This window comes from Aspergillus steynii (assembly GCF_002849105.1).
Source record: "Aspergillus steynii IBT 23096 chromosome Unknown P170scaffold_2, whole genome shotgun sequence".
In the NCBI taxonomy this organism is placed as follows: Eukaryota; Fungi; Ascomycota; class Eurotiomycetes; order Eurotiales; family Aspergillaceae; genus Aspergillus; species Aspergillus steynii.
In genome coordinates, this window is record NW_020194399.1 from 4861319 (window position 1) to 4879249 (window position 17931).

Sequence of the window (17931 nt, forward strand, 5' to 3'; positions counted from 1 at the left end):
TCCTAACGCCTCGAAAGCTCTCGGTAAATTTGGGTTAGTTAGACTATATCCTATGGAGGGTATTCAACTGTAGCTACGGTTAATTAAAATGAGAGATCTTAGCGGGCCCTTGAAAACTGCATGAAGGATGGAATTAAAGTAATACTATTCCTCAAATTATCTGCCGATTGATGGCAGATCTTCTTGCTATTTCGCTTTGTTTGTTCTTGCTATAGCCTACTTTAAAATGCGGTTCGAGAGAGTACAGGACAGGATGAATACATAGTGGTGAAACAGCTCTAGATATTGATACACAGATAGAAAGACGGCTTCTCCAGAATGATATTGCTTGGGCAGGGAATGAAGGCCTTCTCTTCAATGATAGAGGGACATAGCTCTGCGAGTGCTGTTGTCGTGCCTCAGATAGTTACTTGCCATGGGTGCCTCCGGCGGAAGCGCAAGAACAAAGTTCCTTCGTTCTGCTCCCTGTTGCTCTCCGATTTCCCACACCTCCAGACAAGAGGGCGGTATCCGTCGTAGTCGGCAATGAGCCCGCCCAGCGACGGCGCATGGATTAAATGAGACGAGGCTTTCTCTGTCTGTTTCAATGCTTATCCGTCGCCACTTTTTATTTCTTAAGTAGACCTGGGCACACCCTGAGCAGCTTAAGGTAATCATGAACGGAGCCATGAAAAATATCCCTGCGGTCCAACTACCGGTGTATGCACATTTCAGGGATTTCCGGAGGCTTCCTCTTCCGCTTGCTCCAACCGGTTCAGGCGTTCGTCAATCCTATCATACTGTTCAAAGACCCACCAGAAAGGAAGCGATACAGCGGCTGTCGCACCCGCCAACACTGCATAAAAGATAACCATGTGTGGGTCCTTGGCTGCCGGGGAGATTCCCATGCCCACAGCTGAAGCAATACATGCCGTGAACTGGGTAAGGGCCTGGACCAATGCTTTCATGTTGGTAGGTGCTTTCGAGTACGCATACTCAGAGACCGTCACAAAGCCGAAAATCTCAGACACGGCTAGAATCAAGTATTGCGGCGCCTGGACCCAAACGCTGACTGTATTCGGAATTCTTCCATCAGATGCAGGACAATTCAACGGCATGTTATAGCATGGGCCGCGCGAATAGATAAGCTGCTGAACTCCCGCAGCATAAGCCATCGAGGCTCCCATGAGAAAGAAAGCCGCAGTAATACGTGCAATAGGACCAAAGTCTATATTCTGCCTTAACAGAATAGGATAAAGACCGTTTTGGATGATGGGACCGATTATGATGCAGGCAATGGGATTTAAGACCTGGATGGCATCGTTAGGAAAGCCACCAAGCTGCATCGACCCGGCTTGAGAAACAAGGTTTGTAGAGATTTGGTTGTAGCAGAGATAGAATAGGACCATGGAGAATCTTCAAACATGCATTAGTTATAATTGCCGATAGCCCCGGCGTCACAGGTCACTTACATTACTCGGCAAGCAATGATCCCACGTTTCATCTCGTCTACAAATGCGCCGGTCCAGGGCACCAGTCTGTTAAAGTGCTCGAGCTGGTAGGATGGCCGCACCCTTTCTAGCCGAAAGCCATTGCGAGCTCCAAACGCAAGACATTTCCCTACCTGAGGCAAAATATTCCCTTGAGGTGGTATTTTGACTGTATCAGATAAAAGCTCTTTTTAGCGTGCATGGTTTATGAGAGATCCAGACTGATAAAGAGGTTCTTACCAACATGTTTCCCCCAAAGTAGGAGGATCACAAGCGCTAGAAGAAGAGTGCATAGAGAAAGTAGATAGGCAGCCCAGAATCCAACATTTCTCTCCAAGAAGGTTGATGCAAAATAAGATAATCCGGCAATATTAGTAGCCCTAATTTAGTAACATGGATTTTCTCTGTTAATTCTAACTTTCTAAGTCTTGGATAGAAAGGAGACATAGTATCATACCAATAGAAGACATTACATATATACTGGATAGTCAGTGTTCTTTGACCGATGGCGTAGCTGCCCTTTTTGCTTTGGAGAAGACGCGGTTTGACGTTCGTATACTGGTCAACTTGTGTGATATAAGTATACATCCCCCCCCTTTAACATATGCAAACAGCACTTACTCATAAAAGGGGAGATAGTAGCTTTAACGCCACCCACACCAAGACCAATTAGAACCATGGAGACGGCTAACCCAGGAACACCGGCGCCGTTTTGCTGGCTGGTTGGAAGAGATGTTGCGATTAACACAGTAGTACCGCATATGTAGAACCTGGCATTAGATCAGTTATTTAACAGTGTTAAGAAAGGGTATTATTAGAGAGACATACCCTAAGCTAATACACAGGGTCTTATATTGACCCAGCCAAAGATCAGATATGATTGCTAACGGTAGAGGCGTGATGTAAGCAAAGAATAAGAACGCATTGTTGATGTTTGTAGCAAGGCTTTGCCCAAGACCTAGTGCGCCAGGGAGATCTGTGTCACTGGCCGCATTCTGTAGGTAGTTTTCTAGTCCCTGTTAGCCTTATTATGGCAACCATGTATATCATTTGCTTTTCAACTCACGCCAAGGAGCTGTGATGGCATAGAAAGAGAATCTCTCCGCTGCAGCAGCTATGGTAACAACCCAGACAGCTCGTGGAATTATATCGACTGTATTTGGAAGAGCCTGGATCTCTTCCTCGGTGGCATTTCGCGGCTCGAAGGGCATCCCAGTTCCATCCTCATGTGTTGCCACAGACTGGTTTGTCCCATCAAGCTGGTTCTTCATAGCGAAAGAACAGCAGGAAGGTCCACTGAAACTCTTTCACAGCCAAACTAGCTACAGTCTGTTATGGGCCCCGATAGCGCTGCCTGTGTGGTAAAGCTCGATGGTCAGACTGAAAGCCCAGTACCTGTTTATCCGCCCGAGGATGATGCTAAATAAAGGAGACTGTGATCGATGTGACAGCTGGCCGTCACTCCGACACCTACTCCGAGTCGCATCAGCGGTAAGTCCGATGGCACTTTTGTACTCCGAAACATCAGCATGTTGGTCCTTGCTGACCGGCCTAGGCAAGACCTAACAGGGGTCATTAGCCCATATCTACTCCGCAGTCGGGCTTGCTAAGATAGGTCCACTCTGGTCTGGTATCTTTGCATATGCAAATGCGAGGCATTGGCAACGGCAATCGAGGGACTTGCGCAGGGAAATGTCCCAGAAATTGCAGGGTACAAAGGTAGCACTTTATGGATCGTGCAGTTATTGAGGTCCTGAGAAAAGAAGGCAGGGCCTGATTAGAACCATTACTACTCAACAGGGTAGCATTACCAGTTTATTCAGAGACTGGAATGCGTAGGATATAAAAGTTTACAGCTAGTTCCGCCTATGTACCCGGGTTCCTTGATCAAAGCATGTATAATTCATTGGATGTTCATTCCACCTCGTACCAGAAATTGCTGCGTACTTGGTCTACCAAACCTAAGCAATCACGTCTCTTTTCGGCCGTGACCAAAAGCCAAGCAACAAAATGTACCTCACTTGACCTTGGCCCCACCAATTTGTCTCCCTTCTTTTTAATTGTTGTGTACAGAGGAATGTGTGATGCCAGTTTGGGGTACCGATGGAGCAGCTCCGCTCCTGCATCTTCGGTCTTCATGATGCCGGCAACGTCTTCTTGGAGAATGAGTACTGAGAGATGGTATCGGGGACCGTGATAAAATGGGTGGCATAAAGCCCGGAACCGAGCCTCATCGTTGATAGAAAAGAGCATTTGCTGGGCGAAGTAATCCACCCCGTATACTAAATTGACACCAACTGTCTCCAGATATCCAGCTGGACGGGCATTGATCTCGAGAAGGTACACGCGTGCATCTTTTCCACGACAGGGAATATCACTCCGGGGATACAAATCTTCAAAACCGTCCTCATCCGCTCGGAACTCGTGGCTCGAATATTGTAAACGAGCTTCGCAATGAAAGGTACCTGTCATGAACCCCTGGCGAAGAATACTCTGATGCAAAGCATTTTGGATAATTTCCTTTTCATGCGGTGGGAGAGCAGAAGGAATCTGGACGATAGTCTCCACGAAGTTGTGACTTTGCTTATCGTCCACGTCGCCGGGACTCGGGAAGTCGTCGCTAATCTCACAGAACACGACGTCTCCATTTAACAAGACAAAGTTCGCATCGAGCTCGGGGCCATCGATGTATGGCTCAACAACCGCGTCACTACGCTTTTGGGGGGTAAGCGCGTGGCATCCGGATGCTTTTGCGACCGCCTGAAACAGCTCGTCTTCAGTGGACACTTTAGTAACGGCTTGACTGCCCCATCCCAGGCATGGTTTGACTATGAGAGGATAGGTAACCTCAGTGGACTGCAGGACCTGTCTCAATTCGTCGGTGCCAAAGACTCGGAATGCTCCATGCGCATCTGGCTCCATCATCCGCGTCTGATACTTGTCTCCAGATAGGGCGTAGGCCGACGACGGAGAGGTTGGATACCCAAGAATTTCACAGGCTCGTGCCACCCCAATTAAGCGAGCGTCGCTCACCGTCATCAAGCCGTCAATAGGCTTATCGTAGGTTCGGACAGCCGTGACAATTCTATCGACAAAGCCGTCATCGACAGTAATGTCTGTAGGGATGAATCCTTCTCGGAGATGAGCGTATGGGCCGTAGTCATCCTGCAGCCAATGTCCCCGTTTGTCAATGATGACCAAGGTGATTCCCAGCGCCGCTGCAGCCTCATACATGCGCCTGCTCACGTCTGCATCCTTGCGACCTTCTATCCATGCCAGGCGTTTCTGCACGATCGGTGTAGAAATAACCCACGGGTACGAAATGCGGTTGCATATCTCCTCTTCGACGCTGCGGAGCGCGTCGTGAGGGTCGGAGCTGTTGTTAAGGAGAATTGCTCCCACAGATATGGACATAAGCATGCTCAGAGTCTGCGCTGTTCCTCTCCCCTGGGTCCCAGGAGCTGTGACTGCTTGTCGCGGACGCAGAAATCCTACCACCCAGGCAACATGCTCCACCCCATCTAGACGTTGCTCCAAGAAGTCCGACCGAGCGACGTAGCCATTGACTGTAGACAGAATGAACTTTAACGCGATAGAGGAACTCTTGCTCTTGTCGCTCTTGTCAATAGCGGTTCTGATGAAGCCTGTGGCTTCCGGCGTTACATTGCCCAGGGTGTCGCTTCCGCCCTCGTCAAAACAAACCACCGATGCGTCGCTGTCGTTGCCGGTCCAAGTGCGAGTGACGACCGCCGGCTTGGGGCGAAGTACGAGGTTCAGAGATTCGTGTATCTGGCCATCAACGCCAACGACTCGGTCGGCCTTGCTCCAGTTGCATGAAAAACAGTCTGGCGTTGTCAGACACCGGTTGGTGCAGGAAACAAGAGGTCGCAAACCTACCGGATTTCGACTGCGTGGTGACAGCTAAGGTGCAACTGTAAGACATACTGTAGCGCAGGCGAGAGAAAAGATAGAGTCTCAGCAGGATCTGGTTCGGGGGGATGAAAGCTAGGGTCTTTGGAGGGGTATTTAATACCAATGTTGGAGTACATGGGCGTGCTAGGTACTGGTACAGCTAGTCCGAGGTTTACTCCGATGCTACTCCGTACGGAGTACTCCGTACCAAGAGCCCTAATGTCCAGGTCGCATATGTGGAACCCAGCGCTGCTTTCACATTCAGTGCTCTCTCGGTGTGTAATTCTTATCTAACTTAACAGAACGATATTCGAGGTCTCCCATTCTATCTTCCGTCTTGAAGGAGTGTCGCGGAGAGCCGATCAAAAAACATTAAATAGCTCCCTCCCATTTATAGTATCCGTATCGTTCCGGACTGGGACGTCGAGTTCGCCTCTGAAGGCCCGGGTAAGAACTATATATTCGACAGCTTCTCTTTCTGCTTTGGGGTCTAGTCCCCAGCTGAGGCTAACTAGACAACACGATTCATCAGAGAATGATCTAGAACGAGTATGGAAAAGAGTCTCGGCCGGCCTGCGCTATGGCATACGCCTTGTTCCTCCGGCTCAGCTGCTCAAACCATCGTTTCACCCTTGGTGGGAACTCCTGCGTCGTGTTTCCGTGGAACGGATCGCCGTATGTCTCCCACACCGGAATCGTTCCCTGCCAATATTGTTCTGGCGTGGATGATTCATCGCCGGCCTCCCATCTATTAAACCCGTGACGGACATGGACATGCGATGCGTCCTGATCAACCTTCACCTCAAAAACAAGGACCAGATCTACTTCCTTCTTGATCGGGGATCGGGAGTTCTCCCACTCGTCGGGAATAAACCCATTGACGATTTTATGAAGGCCCCAGAGCTTGTCGTTGTTCTTGATATCGTCCTCCGTGATGGCGTACTGGTCCTTCTCGTCGCTGGCCCAGTCGAGCACACGCGCGGTCCCATTAATCACCGCGGACCGCCAGGTCAGCCCGTGAGCAAAGGTCGAACGGGCACAGTAGACACTTTCAGCTTTGACGGTTGACACTGTGACGGGGAATTTATTATTGGACTCGCGGATCCGATCGACCAGCCAGCAGGGAAGCCAGCCTTTCACGTATATCACATTGTCTGGCGTCGGTGCCAATGGGTCCACAGGCCGGGGTGGATCTCGGGGCTCTGCCATTCGTCCCGGCAGGTGAATGGTGTATGGGTAGGTTTCTCCCGGCTGCTGGAATGTAAATTGCAACAGGTGCGATGCGTTGATCAGTTCCGCGGCGACATCGGGGTCGTATGTATCTGCCAGGAACGGAACGTAAGAGAAGCTCCTGGGGTCATCAAGACTCGGGAAGAGAGGGTTACCATTATGACGACTTGCTAACCTCTGGCAGGGGGGATCGTCATCCTTAGGATTGGACATGTTGAGTGCGGTCAACAGATGTTCGTCGGGATTTTGGCAGTTGGGAGAGATCTGTGAGATTGTAATATGGGATGAACAGAAAACAAACTGGGCATTTATATACCCTGGGGAGATTCCAATCCCCAAGGGGGGAAACGAAACTGGTCATGATATCGACAATGATCATACAACTCTAGAGTACAACGTCACTGGATTTCCGCTTCCGTGGTCATTCTCAAGTCAGGAATAGTCGCACGCAATAGAGTCAGTCCATAATTGAACCACAACAGGTAGCAGTACAAACCGGATCTGTGGCCTGCGTGGTATCCAAACGGTGGGACCTCAGGAATGCTTGTACTACATGACATGTTAGCCAGGGGGTCTGTCCAACGCCAGATCCCTGAATGCGGATACCATCCTGGCAACTGCATTTAATCATGATAGATGGGCCAAGGTGATTCCTCGGGACGGACCAGTCCGGATCCGCATGATCCAGTGTTATATTCAAGGTTGGCCTATCATATGTCCACTATTACTGAACCCGGATAGACATCGTGTCATTCATTCAGTGTGAAAGCAAATCTGGAAGCCTAGGTGGCATCTCTCTATAGCTGCCGCAAACAGCTTGTCTTGTCATCATGTCTAAATGCATTAGCCGAGATTCTTGAGGAACTTGGTAGGATGGTAGCCACTCGTGCTAACGGTGTTTTGAATAATTAAATTATTTTAATAATTAGCATTAAGGGTATGATAAGTTAATACTCAATAAGAAAGAGGTTAGGATTATAGTTCGAAAGAAAAGAGAGGATAATATAAAAGATATAAAAGAGGCTTATATCTAGGACATAGTATACACTCGACCGTTGGTAATGATCTTGTGTATTCTTCAAACTCAGTGATAGCAAAAAGATCAAGAAATCAAAAACTAAGCAAACCAACAAATCAATCAAAACCAGTCCAAGCCTTCAGAAGGCCCACGATCATTTTTTGCTGACGAGTGCAGCGCCTTGCAAATACAGACTCCCCTTCTGGGGGGTTCCTACTGCGAGAGCTCCGGTCCCGAAACTTGGAGGCAAAAATTCCACCTTGTCCTTCTCAAACAGCAGGATGTAATCCGATCCTCCGTACTTCAGGTATCCGATCTCGTCGCCCTTGTTGACCCATTGACCCGGCTGGGGGTACTTAATCTGCTTAACATGGTCATCCTGGCAGTCGTCGTCGTCTTCGGGGCTTTCTGTCGCCACGACACAGGAGATTTGCGCCATACCCACGGCGAAAAGCACCACCGTCCCGATATCAATGTCTCTGTTCTCTTTGCCCTCTTCGTGCGTTTCGAATATCCACATGCCACGCACCTGATTCCACTGATAGCCAGGAGTATCCTGGGCTTCAACGTCCTCGTCTTGCTTCTTACCGTCTCTCGGGTCCATGAACCGCGGAATATGTCCAATTCGGTTTTTCTTCCGGTCCGCAGTTACCTCCAGATAGACGTCTCCTGGGATGGTTTTGTAGTCGACCAACTTTCCACTGACTGGAGCATGGACGCGATGGTAGTTATTCGGCAGGAGGAAAGAGTGCATAAGGGTGCCACCGTGGAACTTTGAGGCCAGTTCGGTATCGTCCAGGAGCTTCTTAATGGGCCACTCGATTCCCTTGAAGTTGACGCTTGGGCTGGGGAGAATGACATTCCCATCGTCCTGGATCTTCCAGTAGCCGTCGAACTTGGCGTCACAGGGGCTGGCGACGGTGTTTTTCGGGGCGATCGGCCGATAGATCGGGTTCACCTTTCGAGCGAAAAAACTGGTTGTAGGACGTCCATCCGTGCTTCGGCTTGACGTATTGGAAGACCATATATTCCGGGTTCTCGCTGAATGTGTCGACTGCCGCAACCGATTTTGGATCGTCCATCCACTTCCCAAGGTCATTTGCATACGTATGAAGCCACTTGGATATCGGCGCTTCGTTGGGGGTGGCGTCCGGAAGAATGGGGGTTTGATATTTTTTGCTGAATATCGGGACTTGATCAAACACGAAGTAGAACACGGACAGCATCCACAGTGCTTCATCTCTGCTGGACGTAGTGGTGGGCACCCATTTCACGTAGCGGTCGCAGAAGTGAAGGAAAGACATCACAGTTTCGGCATGAGTTTTACCCTCGTAGATTCTGGCTTCGAGAAGGTCCTTTTCGGCCAGGCTGAATGCATTTTCGATGCCTTTGGCAAAGTCTTTCTCCCATTTATTTTCAATGATCATTTGGTGGAGCTCATTCACAATGTCCGAATGTTCCTGATTAGGCATTGTGGCGGTGAAGTGTAAGACTTTTCTATCACGAAAGTAGGATTTCCAACGATGTATTCAAAGGAGCATTTGCAGTTCAAGCGATGGAGATGGAGACGAGACTGAGGATTCGATCTTATCTACTCAAAGCTGTTTAATTCCAGGATTCGTCTGGGTATTTGTAGCCAAGCGCGTGGGAGAAAAAGTGACTACCATGACTTCCTCGAAATTGCGTCCAATACCACCATCCATGCGCAAACGGCAATTTCATCTTGACTGTCGTGATGTTCTCCATCCTTGCTCCACTGCAACACTACAGTTACTCGCCATCCTTGGTTGCTCATCGAGTGTGGTGGGCAGGATGATGATACGTTGACGGGCAGATGCGATCAGGATAGAAATGTCGCCTTCGAATATGCAACCGAAAAAAAAAAAAATAAAACGAATAAAATAAAACGAATGCAAGAAGAATGACCCAGGCAAGGGGGATGTCCGAATATTGTCGGATAAAAGTTCCCTTCGAATAATCTCCAGCCTATCACGTAAACATAGTAAATGATATCTCCAAGCTCCTCGTACCAGATACCCTCGAGTGAGGCAGTCAAGACACAAAAAGGAAAAGGCAAGATCACTCACCCCCATAAGCCCTCTCCATACCCAAACCGGATGTCATGTCACCCTGCAATGCTTGGTATGCTTATTGGATTAGAGGCGCTGCATACCACATACCACGAACCGGCAAGGGCCGTCGGAAGAACCGAAAGTTTGCAAGTTACATTCCAGTGGTCTGGCACCGGATTCAATTTTCCGCATGGCTAATAGAATCCAGAGAAAGATATTCACCTATTGGCGAAGAATGGTACTCTGCGAAGTCCTTGCCTCGCATTTAGCCACCCAAGGGAGTAATGTCTGGTATGCCACTGCGTGCTGTAGAGACGGAAGCATCATTGATTTATGTCTATTACTCAGTTGGCTCTACTTAAACTCACGTCATAATCTCTTCTTTGACGTTTGCAGAGCAAGCCGCAGCTCTCGGGTTTAATGCAGCAGCTGGCTGGTTCTGTGGACTACTTCCAAAGGTCGATTCAGCAATGGTGAGCTGGCCGGAAACGAACCTGCACCATCTGGGCTGTGCAGATGAGACATGGTGTTAAGGGAAATCACTCGAGACTGTCGTAACCTTTTGGCGGTTAAGTGATTAATTCTTATATAGGAGGTAGCTTTTATAGTATAGTTATAATATAAGACTAGTGTTTAGCCCCCTGAGCGCCCTCATCCAAACAAGGAAAGTCACATTATTTCTAGGAAATCAGGTCTGTATAGGGGCGTATATATCGATCTGTTGTCTGGTACTTTTATGCTTGTTGGTTTCAGCGGATAGGACTGGTCCATTGGTATATATAGGTGTGTCATTTCAAAGGTTGTAGTTATGAATCTCGTCCCGAGGCTGAAAATATATTCTACCAGTGGAGACCTATAATTTATGCAGATAATAAAATGGAAATAAGATAGACCAGATAATTGTGCTCCGAAAATAACCATCAAAAATAATCAATACGCCAGTCTTGTCATGTCACATCATTATGGCGAGAAGCCGAACCATCCAAAATCGAAAGCGTTGGAGGCCCCGAAGGCACCGGCCAAACGAAATCACCATCTATACAATACGAAGAACTCGCGAACACATCGGCACTTTCCCTGGTCGCATGCAGATAAAAAGACGACCAGCGAGTGCATGCATACGGCTTTATACGGACGAACTCAAGAGCTTCTCGCTCCCATCTCCCAGAGACAGAACCCATTCGCGCCACTCCTGCCACTCGGCGTAGGTGGCAGCGGTCTTGAGACCCTGATACTTGACCGCTCGGAAGTCGGACACCTGCTCCCAGGGCTTGCCGGCACTCGAGTTGCTGCCGGAGCTGTTACTGCCGCGGAGGAGCCTCCGGGCGGTGCTTTCGGTGGAGCCGGTCCATCCGGCTTTGTCCATGAGGCTCTTGACGGTTTGCTCTTTCGTCCAGCCTTGCTCCACGGGGACGTCGGGGAGGTAGGTGGCGCCGTAGCGCCGGCCGCGGTGGATGAAGGAGATGCGGATCCCGTGGACGCCTAGGATCCAGTCTAGGGCGTTGGTGCACGGTTCGAAGGAGCCTAGGAGGGTTAAGGAACAGGACAGGGCAGGGAGAAGAGATGCAGGGATTGGGGAGAACCGAGTGTCATCGAAAGCGCTGCCGGTTCGTTAGCGTATAAGCATAGGAACCAGACCCCATGGTTGCGGCGAGCTGGGGTCGTGACTCTGCTTCTGGATGAAAGGGCAACATACGAAGTAAGGGCGTAGGACTTCAGACCCGCGGCAAGGTCCTGCGCCTCGAATGTACCGATACATCCACGGAGAGACTTCCGACCACTTTTCGACAACGTATTCCAAGTCACGAACAGCGGGTAGCGCCGTTCTTTCGGGGCAGCCTGCGTAGACTGCGAACCCGGTGTGGTTACATTTGTAGAGCTAGACAGGACGGAACGCGACGAGTTATTGGATGCGCTGGACGGCGTCGTCGCCGAGCTCGAGTCGCTCTGAAGCCGAGTCACGCTGGGCAGCTGGATCTTCTGCGGGGGGTCCTTCCTCGACCGAGAGCCTGCGTCGTTATCGCCGGTCTCTTCATCTACAATTTGTTGGTTGAGATCGTCATCGCCCTCCTCCCTCAGGGAACCCGACTCGTCATTCTCCTGGAGAGCGGCGAGTTTCTTGAACTGCTCGTGTCGCTCCCACAGCTCCTCTATCACCTCGAGGCTCACGGGATCTTGGTCTTCATAGGCAGCCGCGAGGCTTTCGAAGCAGAAGTAGCACTGGGCTGGGCTTGCCATGTTAAGTGTTCTTCTTTTGTTGCGAGTTGCGACTGGCGAAAAGCTCTCAAAGAGTCCAAGTTGTGGCTCAGATTGTAGAACTAGGAGAAAAGAGGAGACTACCCCTCTGGTTCTTTCAACTGGCGTTCTGCGGGCTGTTCTAAACGCGGGAACGGCGGGCCAAAAGAATCCCCGCCGATTGAATTGTACGAAGCAAGTGGCTGGGTTTGGCGGGGGTCACTGGACCGTTGCAGCCGATTGTCATGCGCAAAACGCCACGATGTCACTACTTGGAGCAGAACCAGAGCCTGGGAGTCAGGATGAACTGAGGGAATAGCAGAGGAGTAGCAGAAGGGAAAAAGAGAAGAAACGAAAGTGAACCTTGAAGAGGAGGCGGATTACGTCAGCGCTCGGAGGTCCCGATAAGACCCACGTGACCCAATCAAAACTTATCAACACTGTTAGTCATATATTAGTCATCATTTTCTATCTTGAGTTGACTATTCGAGAATGACAACATTCTTGCCATTCGTGGTCCCTGACAGGTAGTCCTGCTTCATCTGCTCTGCTTGTTCCAACTTCCACTCCGTGACTTCGACGTGCAGCTTGTTTTGGTGGAAGAGCGCGATTAGCTCCTGTGCCTCTGCCGTGTCGGCAACCAAAGATCCAACCAATTTGATGTCCTTGTAGATCGTGGTGAAATAAGACATCGTGATGCCTTTGTCAGGCTGACCCAGAAGCACCATCGTTCCATGTTTGCGAGTCAGGGCCGCTGCCAGCTCGAACGCCGCCGGATGATCCGTAGCAAGCACGGTGGCATCCAGGCCAGGATAGTCCGAGGAAACCACCTTGTTGATTTTATCCAGTGACTTTTCAACAGGGTCCGTCGCCAGAATCGAAATATCTGGGCTATGCTCATAAGATGCCACGGCGTTCAAGGCGGACTGTTTCACATCAATGGCTGCGACTTTGTAGCCCTGCCTCGGTTGGTTAACTGAATGTAGATCGATCGTTGAGGGTGCCGCAACCACCTACCATGCATTTGGCTAGCTGAGTACCAATATGGCCGAGCCCACCGATTCCGACAATGCCAATGGATCCGCCTTTGGGCACATTTGCCCGGACGATCCCGCCGTAGATACTAATCCCTGCGCACATCAAGGGTGCTGCAATCTTGAACTCCATGTCCCCTGGGAGCTTGACAATAAAGCGGGCATCTCTAATATGCACAGGTTAGATATGTCTTAGAAAGTCTAGGGGTTTCTCACTTACGCAACCATGTACTCGGCCCAGCCACCATCGGCAGTCAGGCCTTTCATCAGAGGGCTATCGCAATAAATTGGAAGGCCTGCTTTGCAGTCGGGACATTTACCTAGCCAGCGGCATGTCTTAGTATTTTTCTAATTCCTATCGCTTCTGGAACTTTTACTCACCACAAACGCTATCGAAATTAATACACCCGACTCTATCACCCTTCGCAAACCCCGTTACCTGTGACCCAACCTCCTCAATAACGCCAGCAGGTTCATGGGATCCTATAAAGGGCAACTTTGTATTGAAATCATTATTCAGTGCCATGAGATCAGTATGGCAGAACCCGGCAGCCTTGACGCGAACCAGCACTTGGTGCGGCTGGGGGCTGGGGACAGGCACTTCGGAGACATGATAAGGTTCGTTGAACTGTTGGATCTGGACGGCTTTCATTGTTTTGGGCGTCATGATGGTCGATCAATGTGTTGAGATGGGTCACGATGAATAAAGCTCACAATTTGTGTTCATGATAAATATCGAGATTGTGAAGTAGATTGCTCTTGCATGCGACTTAAGAATTGTAGAAACGTCATATCTCCAAATTGGGGTTCGGAAACCCTAACTTCTCCAGGTCATCGGAATCCCTCCAAATCGACACCACGGAGCGAAGTTCAGCCGTGGTAGATTACTAAAGGTTCCGATTTGCCTCATATAGCCAACTTTAGCTGCGTATGAGAAAAGTTTCCGAGGAGATGTCTAGTAATGCTTGTGGGGCAGGTGGATACTGCCAATGTGAGAAGTTAAGATGCTCTTGGGTTTCCAATCAAGGATACGTTTCAAGGCGATTGAAATCGTACGAGGCCTGAAAAATATTGAATGATGAGAAAAGGGACTTTCTGATTCGAGTTTATTGTATATTCGTTCCTGAGACGGATTGGGGACTTTCTTTAATCCCTGCAAGCATTTGATAATGTCGATAAACTGTCACCAGAGACCTTGGTCTCAACCTGTTGCCAGACCAATAATGAATATAAAATTTGTACCTGTGAGGCCCCATAGCTCGTAGCACTACATATTATTTCCGAGCACATTTCGGCGTATGAGGATGTTGAACATGGCGGGATAAGACAAAATTCGTGTCTTCATGGCTATTCCCTACGCTATGTAGTCGAGGGAAGTTAATGAAAGCGGATTGTTGGCAACGTGGTACAGATGTTTCTCGGTCGGATCAACGACGGACTTCAAATACAACCTGCAGCGAAGAAGCACACCACTGAAACGTCGGAGAGGAATTTAACAGGCAAAGCTGAGAATCAAAGCGCAGTGATTTGCGCTAGATCATACCAACGGGGTGAGAGCCGAGGATGGCAAATGCGTCAGTCAAAGTGCCAGAGACCAACGAGCAATCGAATCGATTTGGTTTTCTCCAATACAGCCGGCGCAATCAGCGGTGGCGATCATCTTTGGGCATTTGCAGGTTCAGCATCGAGAGCATGTTGCCCGCTGGGCCTGCACCCCCGGCTTGACCCTGAAGACTTTCCAGTATGTTTTTGGCAAGATTGATGTCAATGTCTTCATCCGCCTCGTCACCCTCTTTGTTTCCGCTGCTCTCCGCCTGTGTACCATTTGACGCCTCTTCCGACAAAGCCTGCTTGCCTGAGGGACGATTCAGGTTTAGAACTCCCGTGCCTCGCAATTCGGCTTCCATTTCATTTGACAATTGCTTTATCTGTTCAGTATCGTCTTCCGATTCGTCGCCTAATTCTTCCACTCTTTTACGCGACGTTGATGGCTTCGAAGACCCCGGTAAACCAGGCATAGATGGTAGACCCATCATTTCTTTCATCATCCTGGAGAATTCTTCCTCGTCAAATGAGGCTTCCTTGTCTTCACCATCACTGCTCACTTCGTCGTCGTCATCATCGCCATTTTCAGAGTCGGAGCCGTAGTCGTCTATGAAATCGGCGCCTTCAAATCCAGCCGAGTCGTCATTCAAAAATTGTTCGAAGCGCGCCACGATTCGCTGGAGGTTTTCCTGGGCATTTGCATCTCCAAATTCGCCTTTGTCTTGCTTCGCGTCACCTTTCTCTTTCCCCTTCAGCTCCCTATCGAGGTCCTCAAAGCTGATATCCAGCCATTTCTCGTCGTCTTCACGCTTCGTCCATTTGTTGATCTCCTCATCTGTCGGCAAGGCATCATCTCCTGTCTCCAAATCCTCTAGTACGAGTTTAATTTCTCTCACATGCGGCTTGTCCTGATTTTGTGGGTCGGTGAGGAGCATCTCAAATCCACAGGAGAGTTTCATGCCAATCTCTGCACGATCATAGGCTTTTTGTTCGTCTTTAGCAGGCAGTTTTGGGATCCATGACTTCGGAGCCGGAAAGTCCTGGCTTTTGAGCTGCGCATATCCTACTCTTGTGAATCGCACGCTGACGGTGACGAGATCCTCGGGCGGAAAGACGAAACTGCTTGTATCTTTGGTTCGCAAGGGACGTAAAGCAATCGGGTCTCGAAGATAGAAGGATTCCACTGCCGCTGAGATGTAAGCAGGCTTCTGGTTCAATAGGTAGGCGACCTTTCGTGGAATCGTCACCAAAGCGGAATGGAGATTCTCGTTGATTTGCTTGGGGTAATTTCGCAACCGATAGAACGCTTCCTCCTGGATCATGGTAGATCGCATGAGGCGAGCGGGTTCTTCTTTAATTATTTTCATGGACTCTGGAAGGGAGATCTTTTCGGTGACCGTGCCCTTCTTCGGATTTTTCGGTTTGATGATAACAAGTTGTCCCTGATGAATCCACACCTTTGTATTGTATTAGCAGATTTCTTCAAGACATAATTGCCAATGACTGCGATATGGTGCAGCTTACTCGATTGTCCGCTATCTCAGGCTCCAACCAAGCAGGCAGAGTAGCCGCAGCCTCGACCAAAAGAAATTGGCCATCGCTATCCACAACCGAGGCCCAAACATCCTTGTGCTTTTTCGTCAATTCGCGCAGCATATATACAATGACCCATTCATCCTCGATTGAGTCTCCGAAATTGGTGCGCCCGCGCAACGAGGTGATACCTAATCTAGTTCAGCCAGACTGGTCGATCAGTCGTTTGCAAAACCAATCAATTTGCGTACCATCATCTTTCGAAATTTCCAAGCGAAAGCCATCGCGCTGCCAGATATATTCCTTGAGAAGGTTCTTGCTTAATTCCGCTGCAGTGCGCTGCACGTCCACCAATCGCGCTCTGGTGTCGGCGATTTCATCCACCACGGCGGGGGCGGGGTCCGAGGAGATGCAGTATAGCGCGTACTCGATGCTGTCGTCGGGGAGTTCTGGTTTGGGTATGGGACGGAAGGTGGACTTAAACCACTCGAGGTCCTCTTCGGACATGGGATTCATAGCGGCTTAATCTCTGGCGGAGTGGAGATGATGAGAGCAGGAAGAAAAAGCCGAATGACTTCATCGAACGCGAAATCGACGGGCCGGCACTCGTGACTTGGCGGGCTAACCGGATGCGGATAGATATCAACAAGCCGGTCTCACCGCCCGAAACACGTCTGTTCAGTAGTGACCCGCCGCAGTCTTCGCTCTTCTTCTTTCCCATGCTCAGCGTTGATAAGCGTCGCCCATTGAATGGCCTCCCCCGGTCATCCCTGATCATCACCAGCTGATTCTCGCGTCTTCTGCGTCAACAATGGCGTTCCCATACATCGACACCCCGCGCACCGAAATTGACGGGAACGCGACGTACCTGACCAACGGCTTTCGCAGTGTAGGACGACACAACCTCTCGGCTCTCGACTCGGTCGAAAACTCCTTTCAGACGCCATCCAAGGATGAGGATATTCTTAAGGCAATCGGCGAAGGCCGGAGACGCACCTCGGGCGGGTTCAAGCTGAGCACGCCGCGCGCCGGCTCCGGTCCCAAGTCGACAAAAAGCGCGTTGAATAGCCGGCACCAACTTCCTACCATTGCGCCCGGCGCTGGAGAATTCACGCCCTTGATGAAGAGCGCCACGAGAAACAATTATTTAAGAAACATGTCAACGACGCGAGCCGGCGGCCCGAAAACACCGGCCTACTTACGTCAAAGCTATCGAAGCAACGCGAACACCCCCGGGCTACCCCCAGAGATGACCTATATCGACGAGGAGGAAGACGCGACCGACGACCAACCGACACCTTTACCGCAAGTCGCCAGCAGTAGTGTGCAGAGTACCCCGGTTGCATTGGGTAGGGATGGCATGTTGAGTGATGGACAAAATATGACCTTGAAGGAACAGGAAAAGGTATGACTTGCTTTGTATTTTTTTTTTCAATATGGTATGCTAACTCGTATAGATGATCGATAAACTCGACAAGGATAATTTCGGTTTAAAACTGAAAATCCACTATTTACAGGAGCAAATCGAAAAAGCCGGTCCGTCGTATAACCAAGCTGCAGTGAAGGAAAATACGGAACTCAAGGTGGCCAAGTTGACGATGCAACGAGATATCTCCCGATACAAGAAAAGTCTTCAACAAGCGGAACGCGACTTGGAATCCTACCGTGTACAATTCGAGGAATTTCGCGAAAAGACTCGCCGAAAGCAAACAGACGAAACAGTGCAGCGGGAACTGGATATGATGCGGGAAGAGCTGGAGTCGCGGGAAATCCAAGTACGGGACCTTCAGGAAGAGCTGAGAACCGCCAAGAACAGACAATCCGAAGAAACCGAGAAGCTCCGTGATGAAGTTGAAGATTTGGAAGCCGCTCTCAGGGAGAAA

General features: G+C 49.7%; 7 protein-coding genes across 7 annotated transcripts; all 7 read right to left on the reverse strand.

The window, feature by feature from the left end:
• Positions 1-710: 710 nt before the first annotated feature.
• Positions 711-2680, reverse strand: P170DRAFT_454269 (uncharacterized protein; the record flags this gene model as incomplete). The annotated part of the gene is made up of 7 exons (XM_024851416.1): positions 711-1395; positions 1452-1638; positions 1710-1849; positions 1927-2035; positions 2091-2239; positions 2298-2478; positions 2536-2680. The coding sequence occupies 7 exons, from the start codon at positions 2678-2680 to the stop codon at positions 711-713; spliced, it is 1596 nt and encodes a 531-aa protein (XP_024708397.1).
• Positions 2681-3383: 703 nt separating this feature from the next.
• On the reverse strand, positions 3384-5448 carry P170DRAFT_403893 (glutathione synthetase ATP-binding domain-like protein; the record flags this gene model as incomplete). The annotated part of the gene is made up of 2 exons (XM_024846501.1): positions 5367-5448; positions 3384-5314 (listed from the first exon to the last, which is right to left on the reverse strand). Exons 1-2 carry the CDS (start codon positions 5410-5412, stop codon positions 3384-3386), a joined length of 1977 nt encoding a protein of 658 aa, XP_024708398.1. The 5' UTR covers positions 5413-5448.
• A 368-nt stretch (positions 5449-5816) lies between these two features.
• Positions 5817-7169, reverse strand: P170DRAFT_434813 (pyridoxamine 5'-phosphate oxidase family protein). Its single transcript, XM_024848807.1, has 3 exons — positions 7108-7169; positions 6767-7037; positions 5817-6703 (listed from the first exon to the last, which is right to left on the reverse strand). The coding sequence occupies exons 2-3, from the start codon at positions 6822-6824 to the stop codon at positions 5922-5924; spliced, it is 840 nt and encodes a 279-aa protein (XP_024708399.1). The 5' UTR covers positions 6825-7037; positions 7108-7169; the 3' UTR covers positions 5817-5921.
• A 439-nt stretch (positions 7170-7608) lies between these two features.
• On the reverse strand, positions 7609-9101 carry P170DRAFT_462881 (phosphatidylserine decarboxylase; the record flags this gene model as incomplete). Its single annotated transcript, XM_024852123.1, has 2 exons — positions 7609-8587; positions 8652-9101. 2 exons carry the CDS (start codon positions 9099-9101, stop codon positions 7784-7786), a joined length of 1254 nt encoding a protein of 417 aa, XP_024708400.1. The 3' UTR covers positions 7609-7783.
• A 1428-nt stretch (positions 9102-10529) lies between these two features.
• Positions 10530-12227, reverse strand: P170DRAFT_434815 (AMMECR1 domain-containing protein). Its single transcript, XM_024848808.1, has 2 exons — positions 11398-12227; positions 10530-11302 (listed from the first exon to the last, which is right to left on the reverse strand). The coding sequence occupies exons 1-2, from the start codon at positions 11937-11939 to the stop codon at positions 10828-10830; spliced, it is 1017 nt and encodes a 338-aa protein (XP_024708401.1). The 5' UTR covers positions 11940-12227; the 3' UTR covers positions 10530-10827.
• A 191-nt stretch (positions 12228-12418) lies between these two features.
• Positions 12419-13786, reverse strand: P170DRAFT_403899 (zinc-dependent alcohol dehydrogenase; the record flags this gene model as incomplete). The annotated part of the gene is made up of 4 exons (XM_024846502.1): positions 13352-13786; positions 13191-13290; positions 12954-13137; positions 12419-12895 (listed from the first exon to the last, which is right to left on the reverse strand). Exons 1-4 carry the CDS (start codon positions 13635-13637, stop codon positions 12419-12421), a joined length of 1047 nt encoding a protein of 348 aa, XP_024708402.1. The 5' UTR covers positions 13638-13786.
• An 827-nt stretch (positions 13787-14613) lies between these two features.
• On the reverse strand, positions 14614-16564 carry P170DRAFT_472976 (putative regulatory factor Sgt1; the record flags this gene model as incomplete). Its single annotated transcript, XM_024852998.1, has 3 exons — positions 14614-15972; positions 16040-16239; positions 16300-16564. 3 exons carry the CDS (start codon positions 16562-16564, stop codon positions 14614-14616), a joined length of 1824 nt encoding a protein of 607 aa, XP_024708403.1.
• Between the last annotated feature and the right edge of the window lie 1367 nt (positions 16565-17931).

Excerpts from the sequence above, each read along its gene's own strand:
- P170DRAFT_434813 (XM_024848807.1), bottom strand. The coding sequence starts at position 6,824 with ATGTCCAATCCTAAGGATGACGATCCCCCCTGCCAGAGGTTAGCAAGT. Across the intron at positions 6,704-6,766 it reads GTTAGCAAGTCGTCATAATG|ATACATACGACCCCGATGTC; the intron begins GTAACCCTCTCT and ends CGTTCCTGGCAG.
- P170DRAFT_434815 (XM_024848808.1), bottom strand. The coding sequence starts at position 11,939 with ATGGCAAGCCCAGCCCAGTGCTACTTCTGCTTCGAAAGCCTCGCGGCT. Across the intron at positions 11,303-11,397 it reads AAGTCCTACGCCCTTACTTC|CGCTTTCGATGACACTCGGT; the intron begins GTATGTTGCCCT and ends ACGAACCGGCAG.